A 26,145-nucleotide genomic window follows, 5' to 3' on the forward strand; every position below is an offset into this window, starting at 1 on the left:
CTTTTGTTCTGGTTTTTTCACCCCTGGTGATAATGCCTGGAGTTCACCAAGTTTTTTGGGCCCCTGGAACATCCACAGTATGATAAGGGGCATTTTGTAATCCTTATTACCTGCCTGGATGGTACCCTAGGCTGTGCTTACTTACAACATCCACCCTGTATGCCACCCTACACATGTAAACATGATTTTTTTTTTCAATAACAATAACAGATTAATAGACAGTTTTCCTATGAGTATAATTACAGAAGGACTTAAAGTTTTCCAATGTGTGGACATACCCAGTAACTACTTGAAAAGATTTAAGAAATAATGGTAGTGCCATGCTTGTGAGTAGTAGTCATCTTTCAGGGTTAAAACAATGGGCCTCATCTACCAACGATTCTAATGAAGATTCATCCACCAAAGTTTCTTCTGTCTGATTGGTTCCTGCACTGTCCTGACAGCAGGTGGGTGTCTGACTCCTTGCTGCTTATGAAGCTAGCTGTCCACACTGCACCCATTAACCATTACATGGTTAACTCTTTGACCTGTATATGTCAGTTTCCCTGTTGTAAAAAAAAAAAAAAACCTTCTACCACTTTTATTTTAAATGTGATGAAACAGTTTTGCTTTCAGAAGCCTTCGATGGCTGTAGGCCCAGTAGTTCTTCCTCTCTCTGGACAAAATAAACAATGTCTGTTGAATGAGAACAAAGAATGAAAACTAAGAAAATCTACCTGTATGACACTCCTGGAGCATCATCTCCCTGTCTCTCATTTCCTAGTCTATATCAATGCAATGTTTACTTTGCTAACCTTACAAAGCAGATGGATTGGCCAGACTCCACGCCTGTCATCAGGTCGTCCACCTTGTAAATATCCAATCTGCGACGTTTGTGCTGGGTCTGAAAACAGACCTAGCCAATCAGAGCTGTTTGAGGAGAACAAAGCTGTAGCTATGGCCAGGGTTTCGTTGTACTGAAAGCTTACAGCAATGGCTGCTGCTGGTGTAGCGATTAACTTGGATGGCTGCTGCCAATGTAGTGATTAGCTTTGATGTAGCTATGCTATAGCTACAGTTTTATCAGAACTTGACCCGATTCTTAGTGCATGAGCTAAGACCAGCACTGAAAGTTCTTTTTAGTGGAGATGTTTTTGCTCTTCCCCAACTGGCCTCTGCATGAGTTTTATATGCAATCAGGCTCCATCGCTGGAATACTATGGCAGTGGCAGAGGTTTTCAAAGATTGATTTGAAATGCATAATATGAAGTGGATTTATGAAACCATCAATGTAGCATGTCATGATTTTCACATGATGAGGGGGTAAATCTGTTAATATTGGCCTTCCTGGTTGATGTTGCACATGGCTAGTCATTTTTAAGAAATGTAGACATGTCAGTGAAAAAATTCAACATACTTTACCTTTGATTTAAGAATATATCCACTTCTGAAGGCACTACTACATAGAGGTGTGAATCTTTAGGCAGCTCACGATTCAATTCAATTACGATTCATAGGGCTACAATTCAATTCTTAATCAATCATTGATGCATTTTACTGCATTTGTTTTTTGTTTTTTGTTTTTTTTTTCAACATTTCTGTTGTTCTCACTGTGTCAAACATAATAAAAATATTACATATGTATTTAGAAAAATAGAGATAAATTAAATGTCCACTGTCCTCTATTGGAAGATGCTTGTGAACTGGAAATACACAACTGCACACAGGTAGCAGCATTTTTCCATGTAACATTTCATAAATTACAGACATAGACATGTCTTTTTTCACAGATGAACAACTCGTAATCTAAATCTTGCTGTTACACAGTGCTTGTCAGAGTTCCACCTTTTTTGTTCCTGCTATTCACAGTTTAAACTATATAAATTGCTCATGATTATCGATTATTAGACATTTATAAATCGATTCAGAATCTTCCACCTCCATATCACGATGCATCTAAGATTTGATTATTTCTCCCACCTCTCCTGCTACACAACTGTTTGATTTATTGTTGCAGTATTTGTACTGTCAGATTTTTTTCTTCATCTGGTGTGCTTTCTTTTCTGAATACAGCACAATATAAATCATTTCAGATGACTGTGCTGTCTGAACTAATGACAGAACTACATATATCTTCTTTGTAGTCTGATTTATATTGTATAGTGACTAGGGGTGGAAAGGTATGTATATTTGTACTGTACCGATTCAGTACAGGCCTCTCGATACAGTCCAGACGTGTACCCAATGGATACATGTGGAACAAAGCTCACATACACACAGAAAACCAGAGCGCAACTCACTGCCACACTGTCCTGGCAACCACACAACCACAGTAAACGACAGCAACAGCCTGAATATTCCCAGACAAAAGTATCCTGTTTAGGAACACTTTGTTTCCCAGTAAAATGCAACAGTGGACAAAGACAATAACAGTAGCGCTGACATTATTCAGCAGGTGTGTCGCTGACAGCACGCCGTCCAGCGGACCAATCAAAGCATTTTAAAAAGCACCACTCAAACAAGAACGTCACTGTAACAAGGAGGAACAACAAAAAGTCTCACCGACCGGTCATGAATTTCCTACTATTGAAGATTGTTTTTATTATAACACTGGTGCTCTGGCTCTGTGAATCAAATTTATTCTACCTTCAACCGTCAGCCTGGGAGGAGGGGGAGAGGGGACTCCATCATGTCTGCAGCTGCGTTGTAGGTAAAGTTATCCGATCAGATAAAGATGTTAGAGCCGTGTCAGATTTCACACGGCTCTAACATCTTTATCCGCCAAGATGGGCTGTGAAAAATTCTGCCAAACTTTGTAGTAGGTCCCACTGGTTACAAAAGTAATCCAGTGCTAAAGTTTGTGTTGAAATCAGCAGAATAAACGCTATTTAGCATACTTAACAAGCTAACTTACGCCTGTATGATGATGCGTTCAAGTTGGCTGGGAAATTTTAGTGTTTAAAGAAAGGGTACAATATGTCAATATATCAATTAAAATAACCTAGTAATTCAAAAATGTATTAATTTATTTATTAGTATTTTTAATCATTGAAGAACCTTTGGAAGGAGGTTGCAGCATTATTAATGATTTAAATGTAATTTATTTAATTATTATTTAACACAATTAAATTAAAGAAAATAAAAATAAAAATTTTATTTAGTCGCTTGAATTACAGTACCAAAAACATACCGAACCGTGACTTCAAAACCAAACTGAAATTTTCTGTACCGTTACACCCCTAATAGTGACTTTACTATATGTAATGTCATTAAATCAGCCTGTGTGGGCTTCATTTCAAGAGCGTTACATCCACGTTTTAACTGCTTCAGTATTTCTAAGTTAGAGTCTGGTGCGTTATTCTTCCAATATTCAGCAATTGATCCAATGTATCTCTTTTAAATCCTGTATAAATTCAGTGTATGTGTATTTGTGTCGATGTGCACATAGCCCTGCAGTCTTATGCCTTTTCATAGCCATTAAAAGAACATTTCCCTATGTTAATTCAGCCTCACATGTATGAACTTCCAGCCTACATGGACGGCATCCATCATTTTAAAGGCTCGGCTGAAAACATAGAGGAATATGAATATGACAGGTATTTATTAGGATCTTTAGAAAAAAACTTCAGAAAAATCTTTAGAAGTTTAATGTCTTCACATTCTGCACTGAACTTCTTATATATGTAGTAAACAAACACTAATAAAATCTCTATAATAAGAATTTTTTTGAAATGTTGGTTTCATTTTGTTTCAACAATACGTCTCCTCTCTGTACCGGTTTTATTTCCATGTTTGGGAGTATTTCTCTCTTACCATTATTTATAAAGGTCCATACAATTCTCACACCGTCCACACTTAGATGGCTCCACATCTTATGTATTTAAGTGCACCACATTCTGCTTCTATTCAGCATTAAACAATGCAGTCTGCTTGAAATCGATGCATAGAAGTGACAGTTTGTCTGCTAAAGCGAGGTGTTGTTATGTTTCCTGAATGGGTTCTGAGGGACCGGGGTGTTTTTTGCTTTCTGGTTTGGTTTTGTTCAGTTGTTCACGTACAGAGTAAAAGGCTGCTCTGTGAGTCGCCCCTGAGACTCTCCCTGCCCTTAAGTCTTTCACCAGCCGCCACTCCTCGCCTTAAATTTTTCTCAAGTTCTCTCCACTTGCTGACCTTGGATTGTTCTCTGTCCAAATATTGATCCACTCAAACACTCAAAACTTCTCCCAGACGCACAAACAACCTCTGCCCTTCTTCAATCAATTCCATTAGGAAAGCAGAGGAGAGGCTGAGAGAGTAGTTTGGTGTCAGATGGGCTTTATTTGACAGAAAAATATTTTTTATGCCATCTAGTGCAGTTCTGCTGAGTACCTGTTGTGTTCTATTAACAGTAATGCCCACCATTGAGAAGCTGCTGAACGCTGACTGGAAGGAGAAACTTCTGGATAAAAGCACAGGGGGAGCAGGACAACTGAAAGGTCAGACACTGCAGACATCTTTACACCATTTATTTGCTGCTTTTATACCATTACTGCATATTACTTTAATACTGTACAAATATCTGCATCATTTTTTCAGTCAAAGACTGTTCTAACACTTAGACAGCTCAATAGCCACATTCACAGCTAGCAGTGATGTGGTTTAGCAAAGGTTGAAGAACTTTGCTGTCAAACAGCTCATGTTCCTTCTAAAATCAGAACAAGCGATCACAGAGACAAAGAAGGAGACTTTAAGAAGCTTATCATAAGGAGGCCTTATTTACTGTTCTGTTGACCATTCCTTAACATTTATATCCCCATAAAGCTGTAGTCAGACTGCCAGTCCGAGATGGAACATTTTCAAGTTAAAGTTTATTGATATTGCACATTTAAAACAACCTCAATTGACCACAGTCCTGCACAGGCTTGTGATAGTATAAATACAGATATACATATACAAGAAGGCAATAAAACACAATAAACAAAGGAAAAAGAGTCCATAAGAGCAGAAAATGTCAAGATATCAAGCTCAGCTTATATTATTCCATTACAATCTGGTGGGTCTTAAGTAAGGACTTTAAGTTTTCTGCTGTCACTGGAGCATGATCATGCAAAAACTCATAGACAACTTGAGCTACACTATATTGCCAAAAGTAATCGCTCACCTGCCTTGACTCACATATGAACTTAAGTGACATCCCATTCTTAATCCATAGGGTTTGATATGACGTCGGTCCACCCTTTGCAGCTATAACAGCTTCAGCTCTTCTGGGAAGGCTTTCCACAAAGTTTAGGAGTGTGTTTATGGGAATTTTTGACCATTCTTCCAGATGCGCATTTTTGAGGTCACACACTGATGTTGGACGAGAAGGCCTGGCTCTCAGTCTTTGCTCTAATTCATCCCAAAGGTGTTCTGTCGGGTTGAGGTCAGGACTCTGTGCAGGCCAGTCAAGTTCATCCACACCAGACTCTCTCATCCATGTCTTTATGGACCTTGCTTTGTGCACTGGTGCACAGTCATGTTGGAACAGGAAGGGGCCATCCCCAAACTGTTCCCACAAAGTTGAAAGCACAATCTCTGGGTATGCTGGATCATTCAGAGTTGCTTTCACTGGAACAATGGGGCCAAGCCCAGCTCCTGAATTACAAGCCCACTCCATAATCCCCCCTCCACCAAACTTTACACTTGGCACAATGCAGTCAGACAAGTACCGTTCTCCTGGCAACCGCCAAACCCAGACTCGTCCATCAGATTGCCAGATGGAGAAGCGTGATTCGTCACTCCAGAGAACATGTCTCCACTGTTCTAGAGTCCAGTGGCGGCGTGCTTTACACCACTGCATCCAACGCTTTGCATTGCACTTGGTGATGTATGGCTTGGATGCAGCTGCTCGGCCATGGAAACCCATTCCATGAAGCTCTCTACGCACTGTTCTTGAGCTAATCTGAAGGCCACATGAAGTTTGGAGGTCTTTAGCAGTTTACTTTGCAGAAAATTGGTGACCTCTGTGCACTATGCGCCTCAGCATCCCCTGACCCCGCTCCATCATGTTACATGGCCTATGAAAAATGTCATTCCCAATCGCTTCCACTTTGTTACAATACCACTGACAGTTGACTGTGGAATATTTAGGAGCGAGGAAATTTCACCACTGGACTTGTTGCACAGGTGGTATCCTATCACAGTACCACGCTGGAATTCACTGAGCTCCTGAGAGCGACCCATTCTTTCACAAATGTTTATAGAAACAGTCTGCATGCCTAGGTGCTTGATTTTACACACCTGTGGCCATGAAAGTGGTTGGAACACCTGATTTCAATGATTTGGATGGGTGAGTGAATACTTTTGACAATATAGTGTAAAATTGATTGTGATTTGGTGCTATACAAACAAAGATTGATTGATTGATTGATTGATTGATTGATTGATCGATTGACTGAAGTTACAACTGGTGTGATATGATCATCACAAATAATGATCAATACCAATATAAAGAGTATATTGTCCTATAGTCCAGTGGAGAAATTATAAGCATGTGAATAACCCTTTCAAACTCCTTAGGAGGGGTAGGGCTGTACCTTCCCTAGAAGTCGCAGCAGAAGAAACCTTTTCTTTACCATTGAAGATGTTTGTTGATTAATGGCTGGGATGTGAAAAAGTAATGCTGTGCATTCTGAAAATAAAGTCAAAATGACAAGAAAAAAGTCTGAATGTCAGGGATATTCTCAACATTTAACTTTTTCTTGACTTTTCAACTATTTCAACTTTATCTTTGACATTTCAGTTTTTCCCCTCATCATTTAGGCATTATTCTCAAAGTACACAGCATAAGTTTTTCCTTCACCCATGGCCCTGATCATCCTCCATAGATGCTAGTGAAGATCATCTGCAAAGCAATTTTTTTTTTTAATGGAAGCATATACAAATAAGATAAAGTGGGGCCAGGAGTGTCATGGAGTGAAGAAGTAACTCATACTCTCTGGAAGGTTTTTGGATGGAGCTGAAGAGTAGAGCTTCTTGCTGGACCTTCTACAAAAACTTCTTATGACAAATGTGCAAGCTGTTTTCATACATTAATCTGACATTCTAACCCCATGTAGGAACTCCAGAGTCTCTGGCAGAGAAGGAGCTCCAGTTGTTGATGATGATCAACCAGCTGAGCGGTCTGAGGGAGCAGCTTCTAGGTGCTCACTCTGAGCAGAGGAACATGGCCGCCCTGCTGCTGGAGAAACAGCAGCAGCAGATGGAGCTCGCTCGACAACAGCAGGAACAGGTATCACTCAGAAGGGTCAAATCCTCAGAATCTATCCACAGCCACATTTTGACTCAGAGATGCTTCATCAGACCTTAATAAACAAAAAGAAACAGGTGTTTAAAAACAATCAGCGTACCTGGACTTGCCAGATAGACTGTTTCACATATCCCTTGCATTGGACATGTTTCATATTTATCCGGGAGACTGCCCATTGAAAGTTTTTGGGAAGGACAGACTCTTTGAAAACATATTGTTAATTTTCTTATTTATTATGGGCCAATCAGATTGATGACACCTATGACGTAGTGGGCATGTGCAGCTCAGAAGTGAATGCACCACAGTAAACACAAAAGTTGCTTGCCATTACTGAATCACTTTAGTGAAACATACTCATGCCAAAGCTTATCAGTATTCAGTCAGTATTAAAATATACCTCAGTCCTTATTAGACACTTGAAGTTTAAAGAAGGAAGACGAACAAAAACAATGACTTTGCAGATGACCATGCTGATGCTGGTCCTGAACAAACCTCTACTTTTTTGGACATATGTACAATATTTACAGCTGATAAAGGCCAATATTTGCAGCCAGTGCAGGCAAATACTTATAGCCAACCATGGCTGATATTTACAGCCAATATAGGCCAATATATTATATCTGATATAGGCAATTATTTACAGCCAATATAGGCCAATATATTATATCTGATATAGGCACACATTTATAGTCAATATAGGCCAATATTTATATCTGATATAGGCACATATTTACAGCCAATATAGGCCAAAATTTATATCTGATATAGGCACATATTTACAGCCAATATAGGCCAATATATTATATCTGATATAGGCACATATTTAAAGCCAGTAGGCCAATATTTATATCTGATATAGGCACATATTTACAGCCAATATAGGCCAATATATTATATCTGATATAGGCACATATTTACAGCCAGTAGGCCAATATTTATATCTGATATAGGCACATATTTACAGCCAATATAGGCCAATATTTATATCTGATAAAGGCACATATTTACAGCCAATATAGGCCAATATATTATATCTGATATAGGCACATATTTACAGCCAGTAGGCCAATATATTATATCTGATATAGGCACATATTTACAGCCAATATAGGCCAATATTTATATCTGATATAGGCACATATTTACAGCCAATATAGGCCAATATTTACAACTGATATATTTACAGTCGATATAGGCACATATTTACAGCCGACCGTGTCTGATATTTACAGCCAGTATAGGCCAATATTTACAGCTGATGTAGGCACATATTTACAGCTGACCATGCCTGATATTTACAACCAATATAGGCCAATATTTACAGCCAACCATTGCTGATATTTACTGCAGATAGAGGTTGATATCAACAGCAGATCTAAGCCAATATTTCCCACAGATATAAAACAAAATTCCCAGCCAATACATGCTGTTTACAGCAGATACAGGCTGACGTTACAGCCAATGTAGGCCTATATTGACAGCCAATATGGGCTGATATTTAGAGATTGTATAGTAGGTCACACCATTTTTCAAACCACTGTTATAGACACACGCAGCGGCAAGTTGAACGCTTAAGACTGGGCAGGATTTTCCCCATGATTCCTTGTTGATTTTCTTTAGCAAGTGTGGTCCTCCACACCGTTTCAATCCACAAAGATTTTTTTTGGAAATGAAATATATTACTAGCCTATATGGACTGATCTCTTTATTGTAACCATTATCATTTTAGGAATTTGAAGGTTTTGCCACAGGTAGTAACTGTGACCAATACGGAATAGTTGGTTAGTGAAGTGAATAAAGAAAAAAAACTCAAATTAAAGCCCTATAGCTAACGTGTTTTTGATTTTCTGAAATAAATTTCCTGTATATTTCTAAAGGTTTTATACATAGTACTGATTGTATACGGATGTTGGAAAGGTCAGAAGTCAGTTGAGATTATATGCTTAACCCAGAGAGGTATACATTTTAAACTTTCACATGTACCTTCACATTTTTAAAATATTTTTCTTCTGTATTTTTGGTATTTAACCATTATCATAATGCTTTCACTGTTTACACATAGACAATGCCCCCTGTCATGACTGTAAGACCAGTATAATGACTGGATTAGATGTTTGTGTGATTTTATATGTTTTACACTGATGACTTCCATACTAAATGATGCATGTGGAAATGAACATGTCTTCTCTCTCAGATCGCCAAGCAGCAGCAGCAGCTGATCCAGCAGCAGCACAAGATCAACCTGCTTCAACAACAGATCCAGGTCAGCCGCTCTCAAGACCTTCCACGTCTTTACCCCCCACAGCCTGCAGCAGGAACAGGGGATAATAATAATGAATGCAATTTTCCTCTTAGTGGCAGACATCTTTGTTTCAGAGGCAGGGGCCTGTCAGTAAGTTGTATTTGTCTTGCCTTGTCCCAGCAGGTGAACATGCCCTACGTGATGATCCCGGCTTTCCACCCCAACACACAGCCCCTCCCGGTCACCTCTGAGCCCCAGATAACCTTACCGCTCCAACCAATCCCCTGCAAGCCAGGTCAGTCATCAACTCACAGAGCGGTTTTAGCCTCGTGGAGATGTTGGATTGGGTCACTCTGGCTCACAAAGCCACTGATCAAAAGCACAAGAAATGACTTGAAGGGATATTGGCTTTAGGGCTTTAGGCCAGTGCCCTATGTTCACATCCTCGTATCTTCAATCAATTATATTTGAATGTAAAAAATAAGAGGCTATTTTGCTTAATGACTTTTCTGGAGGTGAAAATGATTTTTCTTTCCCAACATAGCACAAATTTATACACAATAAAAAGTAATAAAATGCCCATTGACTCACGTAATGTGGGGTTTGGTTTCATCTACATTAGATTTGGATTCAGAGTCAAACGTCAAAGAGATGAAAAAAGCAGTAAATATCATAAAAATGTAATTCTTATATCTTTAATGATATAATAAAATGATCATACAACTAAGGGATCAATGCAACAATCAAAATTTAGATTTTTATTTCTAGATAGTGGCAGGGTATGTCACAAATGATCAAAAATTATTTTATCTTTCTGCTGACATACACAAGATCAGGGCTGGCTGGCATTAATGTGCTTCACCCTACCTTTCTAATACAATTTAGATGAATAAGTTAGTCCTTAACCCTCTGAGCTGGTGTTGTCATATACGACAAGAACAGATATGTGTTATCCTAAGTCAAATAACTTTTGAACCATAATCGTGGGCACTTACTTGTTTTTCCTCTGAAAGCTCTCCGTTGTACTGTCTAATGACACTATCCATACCTTCATAGCTCTTACAGATCGTATTCTAGTGAGCATGGAACTTGGCAGACTTTCTGGAGCCTTAAAAGATTAAATCCACACCAATAACTCCAATACTGGATGTCTTTTTATCCATTTATATTCCATTTTTTGATCATTCCTGCAGCTGGTAGATTAGCCTGCTGTCATATTGTCTGTTTTTATCCCAGAATGCATTGTGACTGGGCTGTGACAACCAATGGCGGGCTGTTCCATTGTCACAACATACTTTGCCAGACAACACACGTGCACAGACTCGTATTAGAGAGAAATAGACACAGAGAGGCTGTGATGTGGTCCTCAGCGTCATTGCAGGCAGGAACTGCTTTAAATAATAACTCTAATTATGCAAGGACTTTAATGTAAAAATGTGAATATTTTGATGACTTTTTGTATAACAAAAGAGTTTTTTAAAAAATTCTTTAGTACCAAAAAGATGTGAGAACAAGCTTGTGCAAAAAAATCCCCTTAGTCATTTATGTATTTATGTTCACTGTGTTTAATAAAAATCATAAAAATCTTTGAAGTTTAATTTCTAATTAGCTTTTTCTTTCATCTTTATAATCCCATAACTGTTTTATTAAATTCCTCTGACTTTACTGCAGCACACATATTCTTAAAGCCCAGGTTGTCCTGAAAAAAGGATGTTTAGAGCTTGACTGCATCACAGGGATGAGGTTTTACAAGCTTAAGACAAAAAGTCCAGGAGAGACACATTAATTAGAAAATAACTTAGAGCTCAAGGGGTTAAATAAATAACAGCAAATTGTTTTAATTTTTGTTGGAGCCTAGACTAGTAAGTGGGCCAAATTCTGTCGTTACAAAAAAATGTAGTTTCTCTAAATGGACTTAATTTTTATTGCTGTAGCATCCTCTTCCATTTACTCTAGTGGTGTAGTGGCATTCCCCTGCTCCACTTGCTTTGCTGATTTTTGGACAACAGTAACCAGTGACACACCTTCAGTTTCCAGACAGTAGAGATACTAAAAACACAAATTTTTAGTTGAATTTTTAGTTCTAAGCTGAAGAAACAATATATTTTACTCAACATTCTTGAATTGAATGTATTCCGTCAAAGATCTGAGTGCATCGGTCCTTGGAGGCCTGGGTTGTTAAAAATGGAACACAAATAAGTAGATGCACCAGCTTCACTGGGGCTCTGCTGCTTGTTATCCTAGCTTGTTCCACCATGCTCTGGCTTAGCGTTCAATAAAGCACGACTTGTGTTGACTTTTGACCTTTACACAAGAGTAACATTAGCGGGTAGTGTGGTAGCTTGCTGGGTAGTGAGGTGGGTTAGACACTTTGTGAAAAAGTCCCTAGGTAGAATAGCAGCACACAGATCTCCCCGGTTAAGATGGTAGAGCTACAGCTAAGCTAAAATGCCAACACTAGCATACACACAACCAGACCCAAATGTTACTCATTTTCTCAGTCTCAACTCAGAGAAGTTTTCTGTCATCACTGTATCCTCAGCCTATTTTCCTCAGCCTTTTACCATACAATACCTCTCCACTGACTATGATAAATACTTTAACTAAGCTGAGTGAAATATGATTAACTTGGAGCATAAAGCGCTCCATTCTTTCTTTAGTTGCTGTCATGATATTTGAATAATCCTCCAAGATTTCCCTCTACAAGTACTGGGAACATTGGGGTTGTGACATTGCTGCCATTCTTGCTGTCTTTTCTTTAAGAGGGGATAAAAACATATAGTGGCTCACATTAGCAGAGTGTTTTGAAGGTCAAAGTGGACCAATGCTTCTGAAATAAAGCATTAGAAACTTTCATGTGGCCACAGAAGAAAACGCTCTTGAAGTTGCCATTGATGCAGGAAAATCTGCTCCTCAGCTCAAGGTCTATTTTATTGAAAATGGCAAGGCATACGTAAGATACAGATGTATGTTTCAGTTGAACAATATGGCCGATAGTTCCTTTTATACACCTCTGCTTGCACAGTTAGCAGGCTGTAGAGAGCACAGCTTAGAAAGCTTCGAGGTGCTTTCACATGTCTTAAAAGCTGGGCTTGTGCGTGACCTTGTCTCCTCTATCTTTTCAAAAGTAAAAGACACAAGGCCACTCTTTAAAACATTGTAGGTGGAATTTAAGGATAACCATTTATTTGCTTTCTGAGGAATTTGAGTGGATATGTGTGAGTGTCTCTGAATGTTTTGACAGATGAATAAAAAAAGACTGATGGTTTGTTTGGGAGAGGTCAGTGTGAGTCAGGTATTTGATGGCATCTTTTATTTGACGATAAAGACGAAAATGAGCTATGCTGTTTATTTCATTTTGTAGTGTCCTCTATTTGTTTGCATGTAACTATGAAAAACAGTCTCTATTCACGGATTTTTCAAAAGAAGTCAAGTTCAAGAGAAGGAGAACCCACTCTTATTTGCTCTTGGATTTAACACGATCCAAGTCTTTTGAAAGACTACATTGCAGAATTGACTGTTTCATTTATTTTCACAAAAATTCCCTAACAGAGAACTTCTTTGTTGCTGTGCTAATGTAACTGTATGGTAATGACCTTTCAAAAAGTCATAAAAAAGCCAGAGTCAAAGACTTTAACTCTCTGTTGTCCATCCTACTGTTCAAGTGCACTCGCAGAGGGCTGGGTGTTCAGACTCGTTAGTTTTCTTTCTTCCCTCTTCTTTTAGTTTTTTTTCTGACTCACAGCTTTAATTGCAATAGTCATGAAAAACCTTGATTCTTTGTTTTGTTAGAAATTGTAAATATTTAGTCACAAAAACGTGGCTCTTACACCTTGACCCTTTGACCCCTACCTACCCATGCAACACAACAAGGAAATATCACATAAACCTACACATCATAGCAGTGCACTAAGCCAAGAAAGACGGCAAAAACTCTTCAGGACCAAGAACAGGGAACACCAGTCATGGCTTTTTTGAATCTCACCACCAAAAATAAGCAACACAGCTAATATATAATGAGATGAATTTGTAAAAACAGTCATTATGCAGAAATAAAGTGCAAAACAATCACTGACACGTTAAGTTAACTGAACAAGCAGCATAATAGCAGTTTCCCTGAATAAACAATGACTTCAGAAATAGAATAAAGTAAGTTGGCAGATCAGCCTCATAGATTTCAAACAACTTGAAACATTCTTGCTGTTCTCCATCTGAACAATTTATGACACATTGAATCAATAGCCCCATTGCAGGAGTATTAAAAAAAAGCTACTTACTTAAATCAGATCAATTTCTTATCACTATTTCAGTCTTGTTTTAGATAATATCACTCTACAACTGCTGCCCTGCCAGCTTACATATGACTTCTTCACTTCCAACCAGTTAATTTTGTTGACTAAAATAAAACTATGACTAAAAACGTTTGTCGACACTTTTTTCCGTGAGAAGGACTAGACTAAGATGAGACAAAAATAGACCTTTGATTGCTAAAAGTGACTAAAACTAAGTTTAGTTTTTGTCAAGATGACTAAAACTTGACTAAAATGTAGTTTTTGTTAAACATTAAAAAACTGATATTTCTTCACTGTGGGTAAATCTGTCAAAAAACAACGCATCTGTATCCCCCAGGTTTGGCAGAGTGCAGAGAACACACTACCATGATTTGGTACCAGATTCAGGCAAGAGAATAAATGCTTGAACTGAAACTAAAGTCTAAAATGTGAGGACTTTTTATGGACTAAAACCACACTAAAATGTTTTTTTAGTTTTCATCGTCTAAAACTAGACTAAAACTAAAAAGAGTAGAAATGTCTAACATGTGACTAAAACTAAAAGGCAGTCAATGAAAAGACTAAGACTGAGGCTAAAATTTAAAAATCTGTCAAAATTTACACTGCTTCCAACCATAATCAACAAAAAGGTGCCATATTCAGTTTTGTTATGAGTTAAGCTGTTCATCTGATTCCTCACTACCTCTTTGTCGATAAACCTTATTCTGTTAATCCGTGACACAACCCGCTGCTCTGGTTAAACTCTAACCTACAAAATCAAACGTGTTATCATTCAAGGGCACAAATCAGACATTTTAACATAACAGTGAGGTGTGCCTCAAGGTTAGGCTCTTGGTCCACTACATTTTTTTCTGTTTTTGTTAATTATTTCCCTGTAATCTGAGTGATGTGTTTGGCTTTATACAGACGATGCAGTAATATTTGCATGTAAAATGAATTTACTATAGATGGATTTAACTGCAGTCTGAATTAAACAACATACAACACTGGCTCACAGCAAATAAATTCAGATGAACATGACAAGATCTCATGATTTTAGAACTGCTCACAGTAGAGATGCTAATTGAAAAGCCACATCTGTGTTGATAAATGTCTCGATGATAAGCCACTGCATAAAGTTGAACATACTAAACACCTGGTCTCTGGCTATTATGTTAAAAAGCTGTAGCATTAGTGTACTTTAACAGTCCAGAAACTACTTTAATCTCTGTAAGGAAAAAAACTATGTAGGCAGCTTCTAACTCTTATCTCCTCCCTATCAATGTAGTCTACATAAGACTACTAATGATCGCTAACACAGAAAATTAAATAAATGAGCAGCACATCTACACAATAGCAATTTCCCCCAAATAAACTGATTACAGCTATAGAATGAAATAAGTTGGTGCAGTAGCCTCATCGATTGTAAATAACTTACTCGTTAATGATCACATTTCCTGAAAACGAAGTCCACAAGCATCACATGACATCCCAGGAGTTAAAGTATTTCTTAAAAGCCTTAATTTTCTCCAAATTAAGCTCACATTGGTCTTCATCTAACGAGTAACTCCAACTTGTGTACAGCTGTAGCTAAGCTGTATGGTTCAATGAGGAACATTTTGTCAAGAAACACACATGATTTGCGGTTACAGATATTTGTCCTATTAGCAGTTATTAATTTCCACTTATTGCTGCTATTTATATCCATCTGACCTTCCAGGAGCCTTTATGAAAAGCTTCAAGCAGGAACAGCACACGTTCCTGCCATTCCTATGCATACGAGGAAAGCCTGAGGCAGGGACAGAAGTAGCAAAAAAAAAAAAAAAGAGCACAGCAGGCATTAAAGACAAAAGCAGAATAAAGGAGGTGCTGGGGTGGAGGAGGGTTGCATAAAGCGGTTTGCAGAGCGTAGCCAGGCGAGATCAGTTTAAATATGGCAACATGAGTGCGATTAGACAATATCGTGCCAAGAGCAATTAATCTGGATGCCACTTGATGAGGGCTTGTGTGAGATCAGTTGATCTTAATTATTCGGCAGTGCTTGACTCCACTGAACTAATGCTGTATGCTCAGTTTATACAAATCCCACGTCCCCAAGATATATCTCAAGCAGTGTTAATTTGGCAGAATTTAGAAAAATCTTAGTCTTTAAGAAAAAGTATGTTGATGAGCAAAGCCTCAAGGAGCACTAATATGCCTTATCAAATCTTTTGATAACCACTGCTATAGATGGTGAACGGTAGAAAAACTTAGGTGGGAGTTAGGATTTTCTCAGTTGTGTCCATCAGTTGTCCTTGTCAATGCTAATCATCAACAAGCTGTGTGTTTTGTAGCACATTTCTCAGATCTGGATGATGTTAGAGGTAGTGCTCTGATACTTGATTGTTTTTTTCTGCACAGTAAATCAAGTCTGAGCTTCAACAAATGATGCTAGTTATAATTCAGAAATTTTACATCTTTTACAGCCGTGGACTATCCCATGCAGCTGCTGCAGAACCCTCACCCCACCCCTGTCAAGAGGAGCAGTGGTTCCTTCCGACAGGTATTGCATTGTTGTTTCTAAGTCATGTACAAGTTATTTTTTTTAGTCCTTAATACAAACATTCATAACTTATATGCCTACATTCTGTAGATTAATATGTCAGTGTGTTTGCTTGCTGTATTGTGTGTGAATGTGCTGTTTACTTTGTGCCCTGTGTTTGTGGTTAAAGGTACATTAAAGAAAGTAACACCCTCTAGATTAAACAAAAAATGTACTTTTAGGGCACTAGTGTCTGAAAAAACTCTCAGAGAACACCACACCCTCTGTTTAAAGGTTTAACGTGTGTGGTGCACCTCTGTCTAAGGGTGCTGCTGAGTGTGTATGTGGATGTATCGTGAATTGTATTTACTCGGCTTGTTCTCAAGCAGAGATCTAGCAACACGGCTTAAATAAACAAAAGGAACGAGAGGATGAGGGGAACATGAAGACAAAAGACCTGAGACGCTTCAAAGGTGTGACGGATATGCTCTGACATGCCAAATCTGCTGTGTATAACTGGAATAAGCGCACACCCTCGTCCTTTGTGGTTACGCTTGAATGTGTGCAAGTGGCCCCACCCCTGCTCATCTGCTCTCTCTGTGTGTTTAGGAAGCCAGTCAGCCCTTGAACCTGACCTCCAAGCCAAAGGGGCTGGAGCTTGGCAAAACACCCAGTCCACAGAGCATGGAACTGGGCACGCTGGGGCTGCAAGGGGCTTACAGACCCAGGGATCTGCACAGAGAAGTGTCCCACAGCCCGCCACGTTCGGCACTCAGTGAGTTTTGTTTTGATAGAAGGATTTGAGTTGTGATCTGAAAAGGGAGAAAAAGACCTGATAATTACAATTCCAACAAAAGCATTATTCCTGTTCTGCTCTTACAAGCCCTCATCCATTTGGACTTTATTCTTTTTCTTAAAACTTGTCGCCCCTTGTAGTGCTGACGAGCAATTATTCTAAGAGTCAGTCTCCATTTCATTTGTATCTAAGTTCATACACTCCTGCATATTCAGTCAATGCACTTTCTAATCAGTAAATTTGCATGCCTGGAGTGGCTGTAGAAGTGGTGGTTTTAACAGGGAGGTCATCAAGTAGTACAGAAATACCTGCAGGGTCACCTGATGAAGCTGCTTTCATTTAACATCTTACACAAAGGTTTATTTCAGTTCGTCCTTGTTGCATTTAGGTCCACATGCACATAAAATACTAACAATTAAAACAAAATTATTGTGTTCATTTTCCTAATCTACCCCTCGTGGGTGAACAGTTTAGTTTATTTTTTTAGTTTTATTTTTTTATCAAGCAATAGAGTTCAATGGCATTGATCATTCATCCATCCATCCATCTTCTATACCACTTATCCCATTGGGGGTTGGGGGGGGGGGGGGCTTGAGCCTATCACAGCTGTCATTGGGCAAGAGGTACACCCTGTACCGGTCACCAGTCAATCACAGGGCTGACATATAGAAACAGACGACCAGGCACGCTCACATTCACACCTACAGCCAATTTTAGTCACCAATTAAGCTACTGAGCATGTTTTTAGTGGTAGGAGGAAGTCGGAGTACCCGGAGAAAACCCACGCATGCACAGGGAGAACATGCCAACTCCACACAGAAAAGCCCTGACCAGGAAGAGAACCAGGAACCCTCTTGCTGTGATGCAACAGTGCTAACCCCTGCGCTGCCGTGCAGCCTGCATTGATCATTCATACCTAGTAAATTAAGAAATGGTTGCACCAGATTTAGTCAATATCTGATTTGTACCTGTAGTCCCACATAGACTAATGCAAGACTTACATAGCACTTCCAAATTGCACAAACTCTTGCAGAGGATATAAAATAGAGTTGAGCATTATAGATAATAACAATGAATAACCATACTTGGTACAAGTTGTTCCAGTGTAAATAGTCAAAATATTTTGCAAGCACATTTTAGATCAATTGGTTCCAGGTGTTGAGGCCTAGCACAACAGATAAATGTTTTCAGAGGTCACCTCAACCAAAGCAAAGACTGCCAACCAGACAAGAAAAAACACCCAAAACAGTCTAACTTTCTCAATGCAATGCCCAAAAACAAAGAACTCAACAAACCCCTAAAACAAGGAAGCCAGTGATACAAATCAAATCTGAGCTAAGCCACAGTGTAGTTAGCTTTGACATTAAGGAAAATGAGTATGAGAAGCGCAAAACATAACTTCTGAAATTAGCTCAATATCTGATACAAACGCATTTCCACAAGTTTCAAAAAAATCAAACTGTCACAAGAGCTAACCAGCAACTTTCATACAAGAATTCAGACCTAGTCAATTAACAAAGAAAAGTCTGAACACACTGTAATGGCTCCATTGAAAGTATCTGGTGAAGGGGATATCAGACTGCAGCAGCTGATATTTAAAGACTGAAGACTGAAGGCTTTATCCAATCTGGTGGCTAAAATGTCTTTGAAACAGCCAATCAGCCACAGCAGCTCTACCAAGACCTGATCACACAGACACACTCACAGCTACACACCGACTGCAGGAGTACGCAAAACTGGATACTGGTCATAACAACATACAAGAAGTCAATTAATGGTTTTAGTGGTACAATTAGACTTTAAAAACTAGTTTAAACATGTTAGTCTGACTGAAAATGTACCAAATCATAATTCTCAAAGTCACACAAAGTTAAAGATCATAAATCTGTGTAAGATTGAAAACTAGATTTAGGGATCAACACGACGAGTGCTAGAATGAGCATCACCATGTTTTCATCGTAAACATAGAACCACTTTGCTGCTTGCTAACTTGTTTACAGTAGGGTCAAACACATCTCTGTCAATAAATGGATATTCCTCCAATGTGTGTGTGTGCTGGGACAAGGACAGTAGTCCAGATAAAAGACCTAAACAAGCTGTAACCATAGCTCAACTTAAATGTACTTGACTGATGCACCAAGACCTATAGCATGGTGCTAAGCATAGTCTTGTAGGGAAAACAATATAGTTAAGTCAGGAACACTTTCATCATACATTTAACCATTATACTGCAAAATAGATATACTGCTTTACTTGCCAGAGTAGGCTCTGCTCAAAAGATTCTCCCTGGGTTATTAGGGCAGCATGCTTTAACTTTTCAGGAAGCGCATGGCTAGAACCCCCATGGATAGATACATTTATGACAATGTGTGTTGAATATGATAAAATTAGTTGAAAAGCAATTAATCCATAGTACCATGAATCTGAATGTGAGGGTGCAACAAGCTTTATGCTTTATAGGAGGAGGCTGGGTTGGAGGAGGTTAAGCTTTGCCAGCAGCAGCAGCCTGGTGCATCAGCTTTAATGCAAGCAGGGATTAGTAAGAACTACATCATATTTAAATGCATCGCTGTGTTGAGAGGAAAAGACATGATTGGCTGTGGGAGCTGGGAGGCACTAATTAAGATCATCTGGCCTTTAGCTGATCACGGCTGGGCTTATGACTACCGTGTCCTGCATGAACTAACACTGGGGTTTCATTGCAGGAAAGGAAAGTTCATATTTACACTGTTAGCCAAAGGGAATCAGTTGATATTATGTGATTGCAGCCCACAGAAGTTTAAAGTTAAAGTTAAAGTCTGTGTTTAAAACTGAGTGTTTTGGGGCGCGCCAGTAGTCGAGTGGTTAAGGCGCGCGCCATGTACGCAGGTGACCTGGGTTCAAATCCAGCCCGTGGCACCATTTCCTGCATGTCTCTCCCCGCAGTCTTCCCTGTTTCTGACTCTATCCACTGTCCTGTCTAATAAAGGCCAAAAATAAATCTTAAAAAAAAAAACTGAGGGCTTTAAACACAATCATAAAAGTTAATTCTAATATTGTATCACTAACAAAAATTAAGAAAAAAGAGAAAATTTTTCAGTGTACAGAATATGACTAAGGTATCTATGTAAAGCTATTGAAATTAAAAGAATATCATGCAATACAAGATAAGATATTTTGCAGGAATTCATGCAAATACATTCAAGTTTGATATGTCTTGTTCTCTCAAGCCATCATCTATAAACAACAGTTCTAAAGATGTAGCTCAGTCCAGGGATTTCACTTTTCTGGTCTTATTGTCTGTATAATCATCCTCATTATTGTTCTGATTTGCATTCTCCTCCTCTTCACCGTTCCATGTTCTGTGTCTAGGTTTCCTTGGAGATGGCGACGTGGTCACTCAGGCCATCCACGATGCCCAGATGCTCCTGAGGAGTCACAACACGGGAGGGCGAGAGAGGGAGAGAGACAGGGAGAGAGAGAGAGAAGGCAGTGGGAAAATGGTGAGCTCATGAACAAACGACATATTCCCAGAGCTCCTTCCTATAATTTAGTCAAAAATCACAGACAGGAATGGCGGCCTCACAGATTAAAAAAAATACATTTGTTTGATGATTACATGACTTGAAAAACAAAATCCGCAACAAGTATCATGTGTAATTCCAAAAGTTAAAATGTCTCTTAAAAGCCTCAGAGTGAATCTCAAATGCATGTCTTTTGCAGATTTACACCAGTTTTTCATTCAAAGTTCATCCAAAACCAGTGTTGAAATTTACTGCTTTGTCTCCTTCCTCCTAGCTAGCTAATTTGGCTAACCTCGAGCAAATTTTTTTTTCGTGTGCCTTACAGCAGGCAGACATTTTTTACAAAGTCAAAGATAAAGCCTGCTGCACATATTAAGATTTTTGAAGTCTTAACTGATTTTTTTCATTGAGAGACCCCACACATGGCAGCAAATAATCTCTGATTTTAATGTTTTGTTCAAATAGTGTGTTATGTAGAATAGGAGGATCAACTCAGCACACCACACACTAACTTCTGGAGTCTCAGCCCAGTCTTGACTCTCAAAACGCCAAATTCTAGTAGGTGAAACATGACTTTAGAGCAGGGGTCATCAACTTCATTCTCACTAAAGCCAGCTTTTTCTTGACTGACGCTGTGGGGGCTGGACATTGACATAAACTGAAATAAAATAAGTATTTTCATTCACTCTAAAAGAGCCTTATGTGGAAAATCTTTAACTTTAACCAAGATAATAGTAAGTATGTGTTTACAAGCATGAGCACTTCCATTTAGAGTGGCTAAGATTTAAAATGTAAATACTACAAAAGAAACTGGATAAGAGAAAGCATTTACTGTCCATCTCTCTTCCTCAGATTGGCATCGAGGGGGGGGGGTTTCAGGGGTTTGAGTCAGGTTTAGCTACACTTCAGTAGTTAAGGTGTTTCTCCTCAAAAAAATCCTGTTAGGTAAGCAGTGAACATAAAAGCATAGGATTAATAATGTGGCTGTTTCTTTTATGAGTAGTAGACTGAAATACTTGTCATACTTCTGTTAATCTTCTTTTGTGAAAACATGTACAGCAGTGAAAATTCTGTGCTGTAACACAAAAATGAAAACAGAGGCCAAACTTAACATTCACAGACTTTATCATATGTCTGTTTTAATGGAATTATGATTTTAATGGCATTTTACTGTAACATACTTCCTCTGGTTTTGTTGTCGTTATTGTTTTGGCTCTTGTAAAAATTGTCTTCTATTCTAGTCTTGGTTTTCAGTCTCTGAGGTGGCTGGAGCTTTGGTCTCGGCCTCGTCCTGGGGCAACAGCTGTTGCAGCCTCACAATACCACAAAGGCCTCTGTGTGGCATTGACTGAGCCACCTGCCTGCTCTCTTTGTCCACAGTAATACTGTACTCTGAGGCTCTCCTCCTCCTCTCCTACATTATCATGCTCCATCTCCTCTACCTCTGCTGCTGCTTCCACACCAGTACTGATCACTGCCCTATTTTGGATATCTCATTCCTGTGCATTGGAATAAATAATGTTTTACAGCACAGTAATGGATGATAGAAAAGCTGATGGTGTGATAGTTTTGCATTCCTGACTCGGCCTTTTCTCCTTCACCTTTCGTCCCTCAAACAATAAACACCATTCTCTCTTCTTCATAGTGTTGTACTTTTCTTTCTTTGCATTTATAGCTCTGCATTTAAACAGCAGCTGATATGGTGAGTGTGCAGTTTCTTTACCTTAAATAGCACTCTCTATGTAGCACATGCGTGCCCTGAACACACCCCTTGAACATTGGGTCATCTTTTATTGCAGGCGGAATTCAAATCGTCCCTTTGTGCTGGAGTGTGAATATTTGTGTGACTGGAGTGCATGTCTGACTTCATCTGTCTTTGTCTTTTTTTATGTCTGCAGGAGTATAAAGGTTCTCCTTGCAGCGAGAGAATTTCTCACTCTGAGCGGCGTGAAGACAGCCAAGGCCTGCTGCCCACTGAGGACCACCTCAGCAGTGACTCTGAGGGTACGTGCCCCTGGATCAGCTTCTTTTATAAGGCCCTGTTTACACTGAGTCTCACATATTTATCTTATACATTGTTGTTTTTTTTTTTGTCATGAGTCATTGTAATAACACTAATCATACTAATTTCATCCATATAGAGTTCTTTGGTTTGTCCTTTATGAACTCCTGCTGAGAAAAAACAATTTTGTATTGTAATGTTTCCACCAGAACACTTTCTGGGGATTTAAACCTTCTAGACAAGTCCAAGCCATTTTGTGGGTGCTGCCATATTGCAGCAGCAGCCATTATTGGGGTTGCATTTTAGTGTCTGCTGCTGCTTGCTGACCGTGACAGCAGTATAGAGAGCTGGAGAACTGTTAATGAAGATACCTTAATCAGAAGATCTCAACATTAAAACAATGTTAACAAATTGATCTTGAAAATTTGAGACAAAAATCCTGACCATCTGCCACAAATTTGTACTTTGCACTGCTGAATATAATGTTATTCAACCTAATAGCTTAATAGCATAACAGCTCAATTTAATCAATACATATTAGTGCATATTTGCAGAGTGCTCAATTTTGGTTGATGCATCTGGCCTGTAATATAATTATATACTGCTTGTTCTTGATTGTAACTGATAGAACGGTGATCATCAACTGGTGGCCCGGGGGCCATATCAGATCCCCCAAAGCTCCCCAATCTGACTCCCAAAAGATGAATAAAAGCAAAAAACGTGAGGAGAACAAAAGATGTTGTAGTTTTTGGGTATCCTTTGTCTTTAAATCCCTTTAGCTATTAAATTTACCTTAAAACGATCAAGATCACCACAGTTTTATCAGAAATAAATCGATGTTTTATCCATTTTTACGTAAATGACCTGTCAGCTGTTCTAAGTAAATATGAAGCATGATAAACAAGTACTTATCAGTCCAGTTCAGATTAAATCTGCAGTTTTCTATGTCCATGTCATCTTTTTACTTCAGGCTCTTAAAGAGTGTAATTCTCCTGATTGAGAATAAAAAGGCCTGTTTCTTTCATATTAGCATCAAACCTAGTGATAACAACATGGCTGTCCTAGAAATACCCATCCATCCATTTTCTACACCACTTATCCCATACGGGGTTGCAGGATGGCTGGAGCCTATCCCATCTGTCATTGGGCGAGAGGTACACCCTGGACTGGTTGCCAGTCAATCGCAGGGCTCCATAGAGACAGACAACAAGGCATGCTCACATTCATACCTACGGCCAGTTTAGAGTCACCATTAACCTACTGAGCATGTTTTTGGTGGGAGGAGGAAGCTGGTGTACCCGGAGAGAACCCACGCATGCACAGGGGAGAACATGCAAACTCTGCAGTGAAAGGCCCTGACCGGGAAGTTGAACCAGTGACCTTCTTGCTGTGAGGCAACAGCGCTAACCCCTCACCACCGTGCAGCCCCGTCGTAGAAATATGTTGCTAAAATATTTCAATAATCCATAGGCAATAGGGACTGATCTCTCTGTTAATGCTCAAAACTTGCTTACATTTTGAAAAAATATATAAATACTTGAACAGTTTGGTTATTTGGACCAAAATATTTATTTTAGTTAATTTTAAAGTCCAACCCCAAAGCACCTGTCAAGACAAAATCTGGCCCTTGTACAAACTGTGGTTGATGACCTCTGTGAAAGAAAAATGCTACATACGAGACGTACGTATTTAAACATACGTTTTTAAACAATAAAATTCTATCTACAAATCACTAAGAGAGGCCAAAACAAATATAACATTCTTGATTCACCCCTGCAGAACATCCATGTCCCTTGCAGAGTGGTGCCTTGCAAAAGTGGGTTAATTTGCACCCCATATAGAGTCCCATCCAGGGTGTGTGAAGACCACGCTTGTATGAATTGCTGACGTATTTTTTTTTAAGTTTAACTTCTTGTATTAGATATAGGACCCCCCCCCCCCCAAAAAAAAAAAAGAAAAAGATTTTTAAAAATTTTTATTCAAAACAATATATTTTCATTTTCTAAAAGAAATTACAAAGTACTGAAATTATGAAAAAAATAGCAATGCCAGTCCTGTCAGGTATGGTCTACTTCCCCTATTCTTTCCCATTCTATTTGGCCTATTGACATCAAACAAAAACTGAAAGGAAGCTTAAAAATCACACTTTCCACACACAGTGATTACAGTGCAAAACATGGCTTCATTTTCATGCTATCATGACAAAAATAGCAGATGACCCCTAAGGGTTAAGGAGCAGTGGTGGGCCTTATTCACATCCCAGTTACGGCAGGGAGACACTGACATGACTTTACCAAAGTGTGCTGACAGGGAAAATAAAGCATGTGTTTAATCACCATAAATAAATATTATTGCACTTATAATCGATCTGAGTTAATCCCGATTAATCTTGACAGCCCTTATATAACCTATATATTTGAATATGTGTTTTTAGGTAAACCCTACCTGCTCTACCCATGCACACAGCCAGTTCACATTTTCTGTTGCATCTGTTTGTTTTCCAGCAGTTTTGCAGACAACTTTAAAAATAATGTAATCTGTAGTTTTTCAGGCTGTAATTAAGATCAGTTGAGATAGGTTTATTCAGACATCAACCTCCTACAGCCACTTGTGGAGGTCTGAAAAAGAGACATGAACAAGTTTCAAACCCCAAACCCTGGCAGTTTATTGTGGTCATCTGACTGAAGTCCTCTTTCCTGTAGGTGCCCTGCCCGTCTCAGTCACAGGCAGCTATGCTGAGGCACGGCCCCCTCCCTCCTCAGGCCACATCAAGAGACCCATGAATGCCTTCATGGTGTGGGCCAAGGACGAGCGCAGGAGGATCCTGCAGGCCTTCCCCGACATGCACAACTCCTCCATCAGCAAGATCCTGGGTAAGTCTGTCTCTATTCTGAGATACTGCCTGGCACATGTGAGGGCACAGACAGCCACCTGCTTCTCACACACACCACACACACACACACACACACAAAGACACACTGGCTTGATTCCCTTTCCTTGATACAAACATTTACATTCCTTTCTATTGTGGAGAGCTTGTTGTTGTGAGTAACAGCCCTTAAAGATACACAGACAACACATGTATGCACATAATGCACAGTCATATGAAACATTTGTATGACTAAATACTGAGTATTTTTAACTTAATGCCACGGTTTTCTCATCCTAACCCACAGAGAACTGTTTGTTCAGTAAACTGTATAAAACTGGTTTTATCAAGATCTATAATTCCTCCTGTTTTCACACCAATGACTGACAGCTAATCTAAAATTCTCATGGTTAAGATGTTTTAACATCTTTTGACTTTTTTAAGAAGATACTGAACCAAACTCTTAGTTTCTGTCTGACAGAGATTCATGTGCCACAATAAAAATGATCAGATCACAAACAGAGATTCTCAGTTATAAAAGTGGCCTGTTAAAATCGGATCTACATATGTCCAACAGCTGTTTCTTATAACAAACCTAAGTCAGAGAACTATTGTTGACCATGGCCACCTGTTGTGTTGCATCTGTTTACCAGTGTCTTGGCCAAGAAGGTAAACTTAAACCCAGCACAAATGGC

At 39.0% G+C, this 26,145-nt stretch overlaps 1 protein-coding gene across 4 annotated transcripts in view; it reads left to right on the forward strand.

The window, feature by feature from the left end:
• LOC121507400 (transcription factor SOX-13-like) overlaps positions 1-26,145 on the forward strand; it is a 109,178-nt gene that overhangs the window by 70,591 nt on the left and 12,442 nt on the right. For 3 of the 4 annotated variants that reach the window (XM_041783702.1, XM_041783704.1, XM_041783705.1), the window contains 9 exons: positions 4,368-4,454; positions 7,056-7,228; positions 9,441-9,509; positions 9,669-9,783; positions 16,225-16,301; positions 16,890-17,055; positions 20,428-20,558; positions 22,478-22,583; positions 25,284-25,454. In XM_041783702.1, coding sequence (XP_041639636.1) covers positions 4,368-4,454; positions 7,056-7,228; positions 9,441-9,509; positions 9,669-9,783; positions 16,225-16,301; positions 16,890-17,055; positions 20,428-20,558; positions 22,478-22,583; positions 25,284-25,454 — 1,095 coding nt within the window. The remainder of the gene's footprint in view (positions 1-4,367; positions 4,455-7,055; positions 7,229-9,440; positions 9,510-9,668; positions 9,784-16,224; positions 16,302-16,889; positions 17,056-20,427; positions 20,559-22,477; positions 22,584-25,283; positions 25,455-26,145) is intronic. The other variant, XM_041783706.1, reaches the window with a different exon arrangement.

This window comes from Cheilinus undulatus, linkage group 3 (genome assembly GCF_018320785.1).
Source record: "Cheilinus undulatus linkage group 3, ASM1832078v1, whole genome shotgun sequence".
NCBI lineage: Eukaryota > Metazoa > Chordata > Actinopteri > Labriformes > Labridae > Cheilinus > Cheilinus undulatus.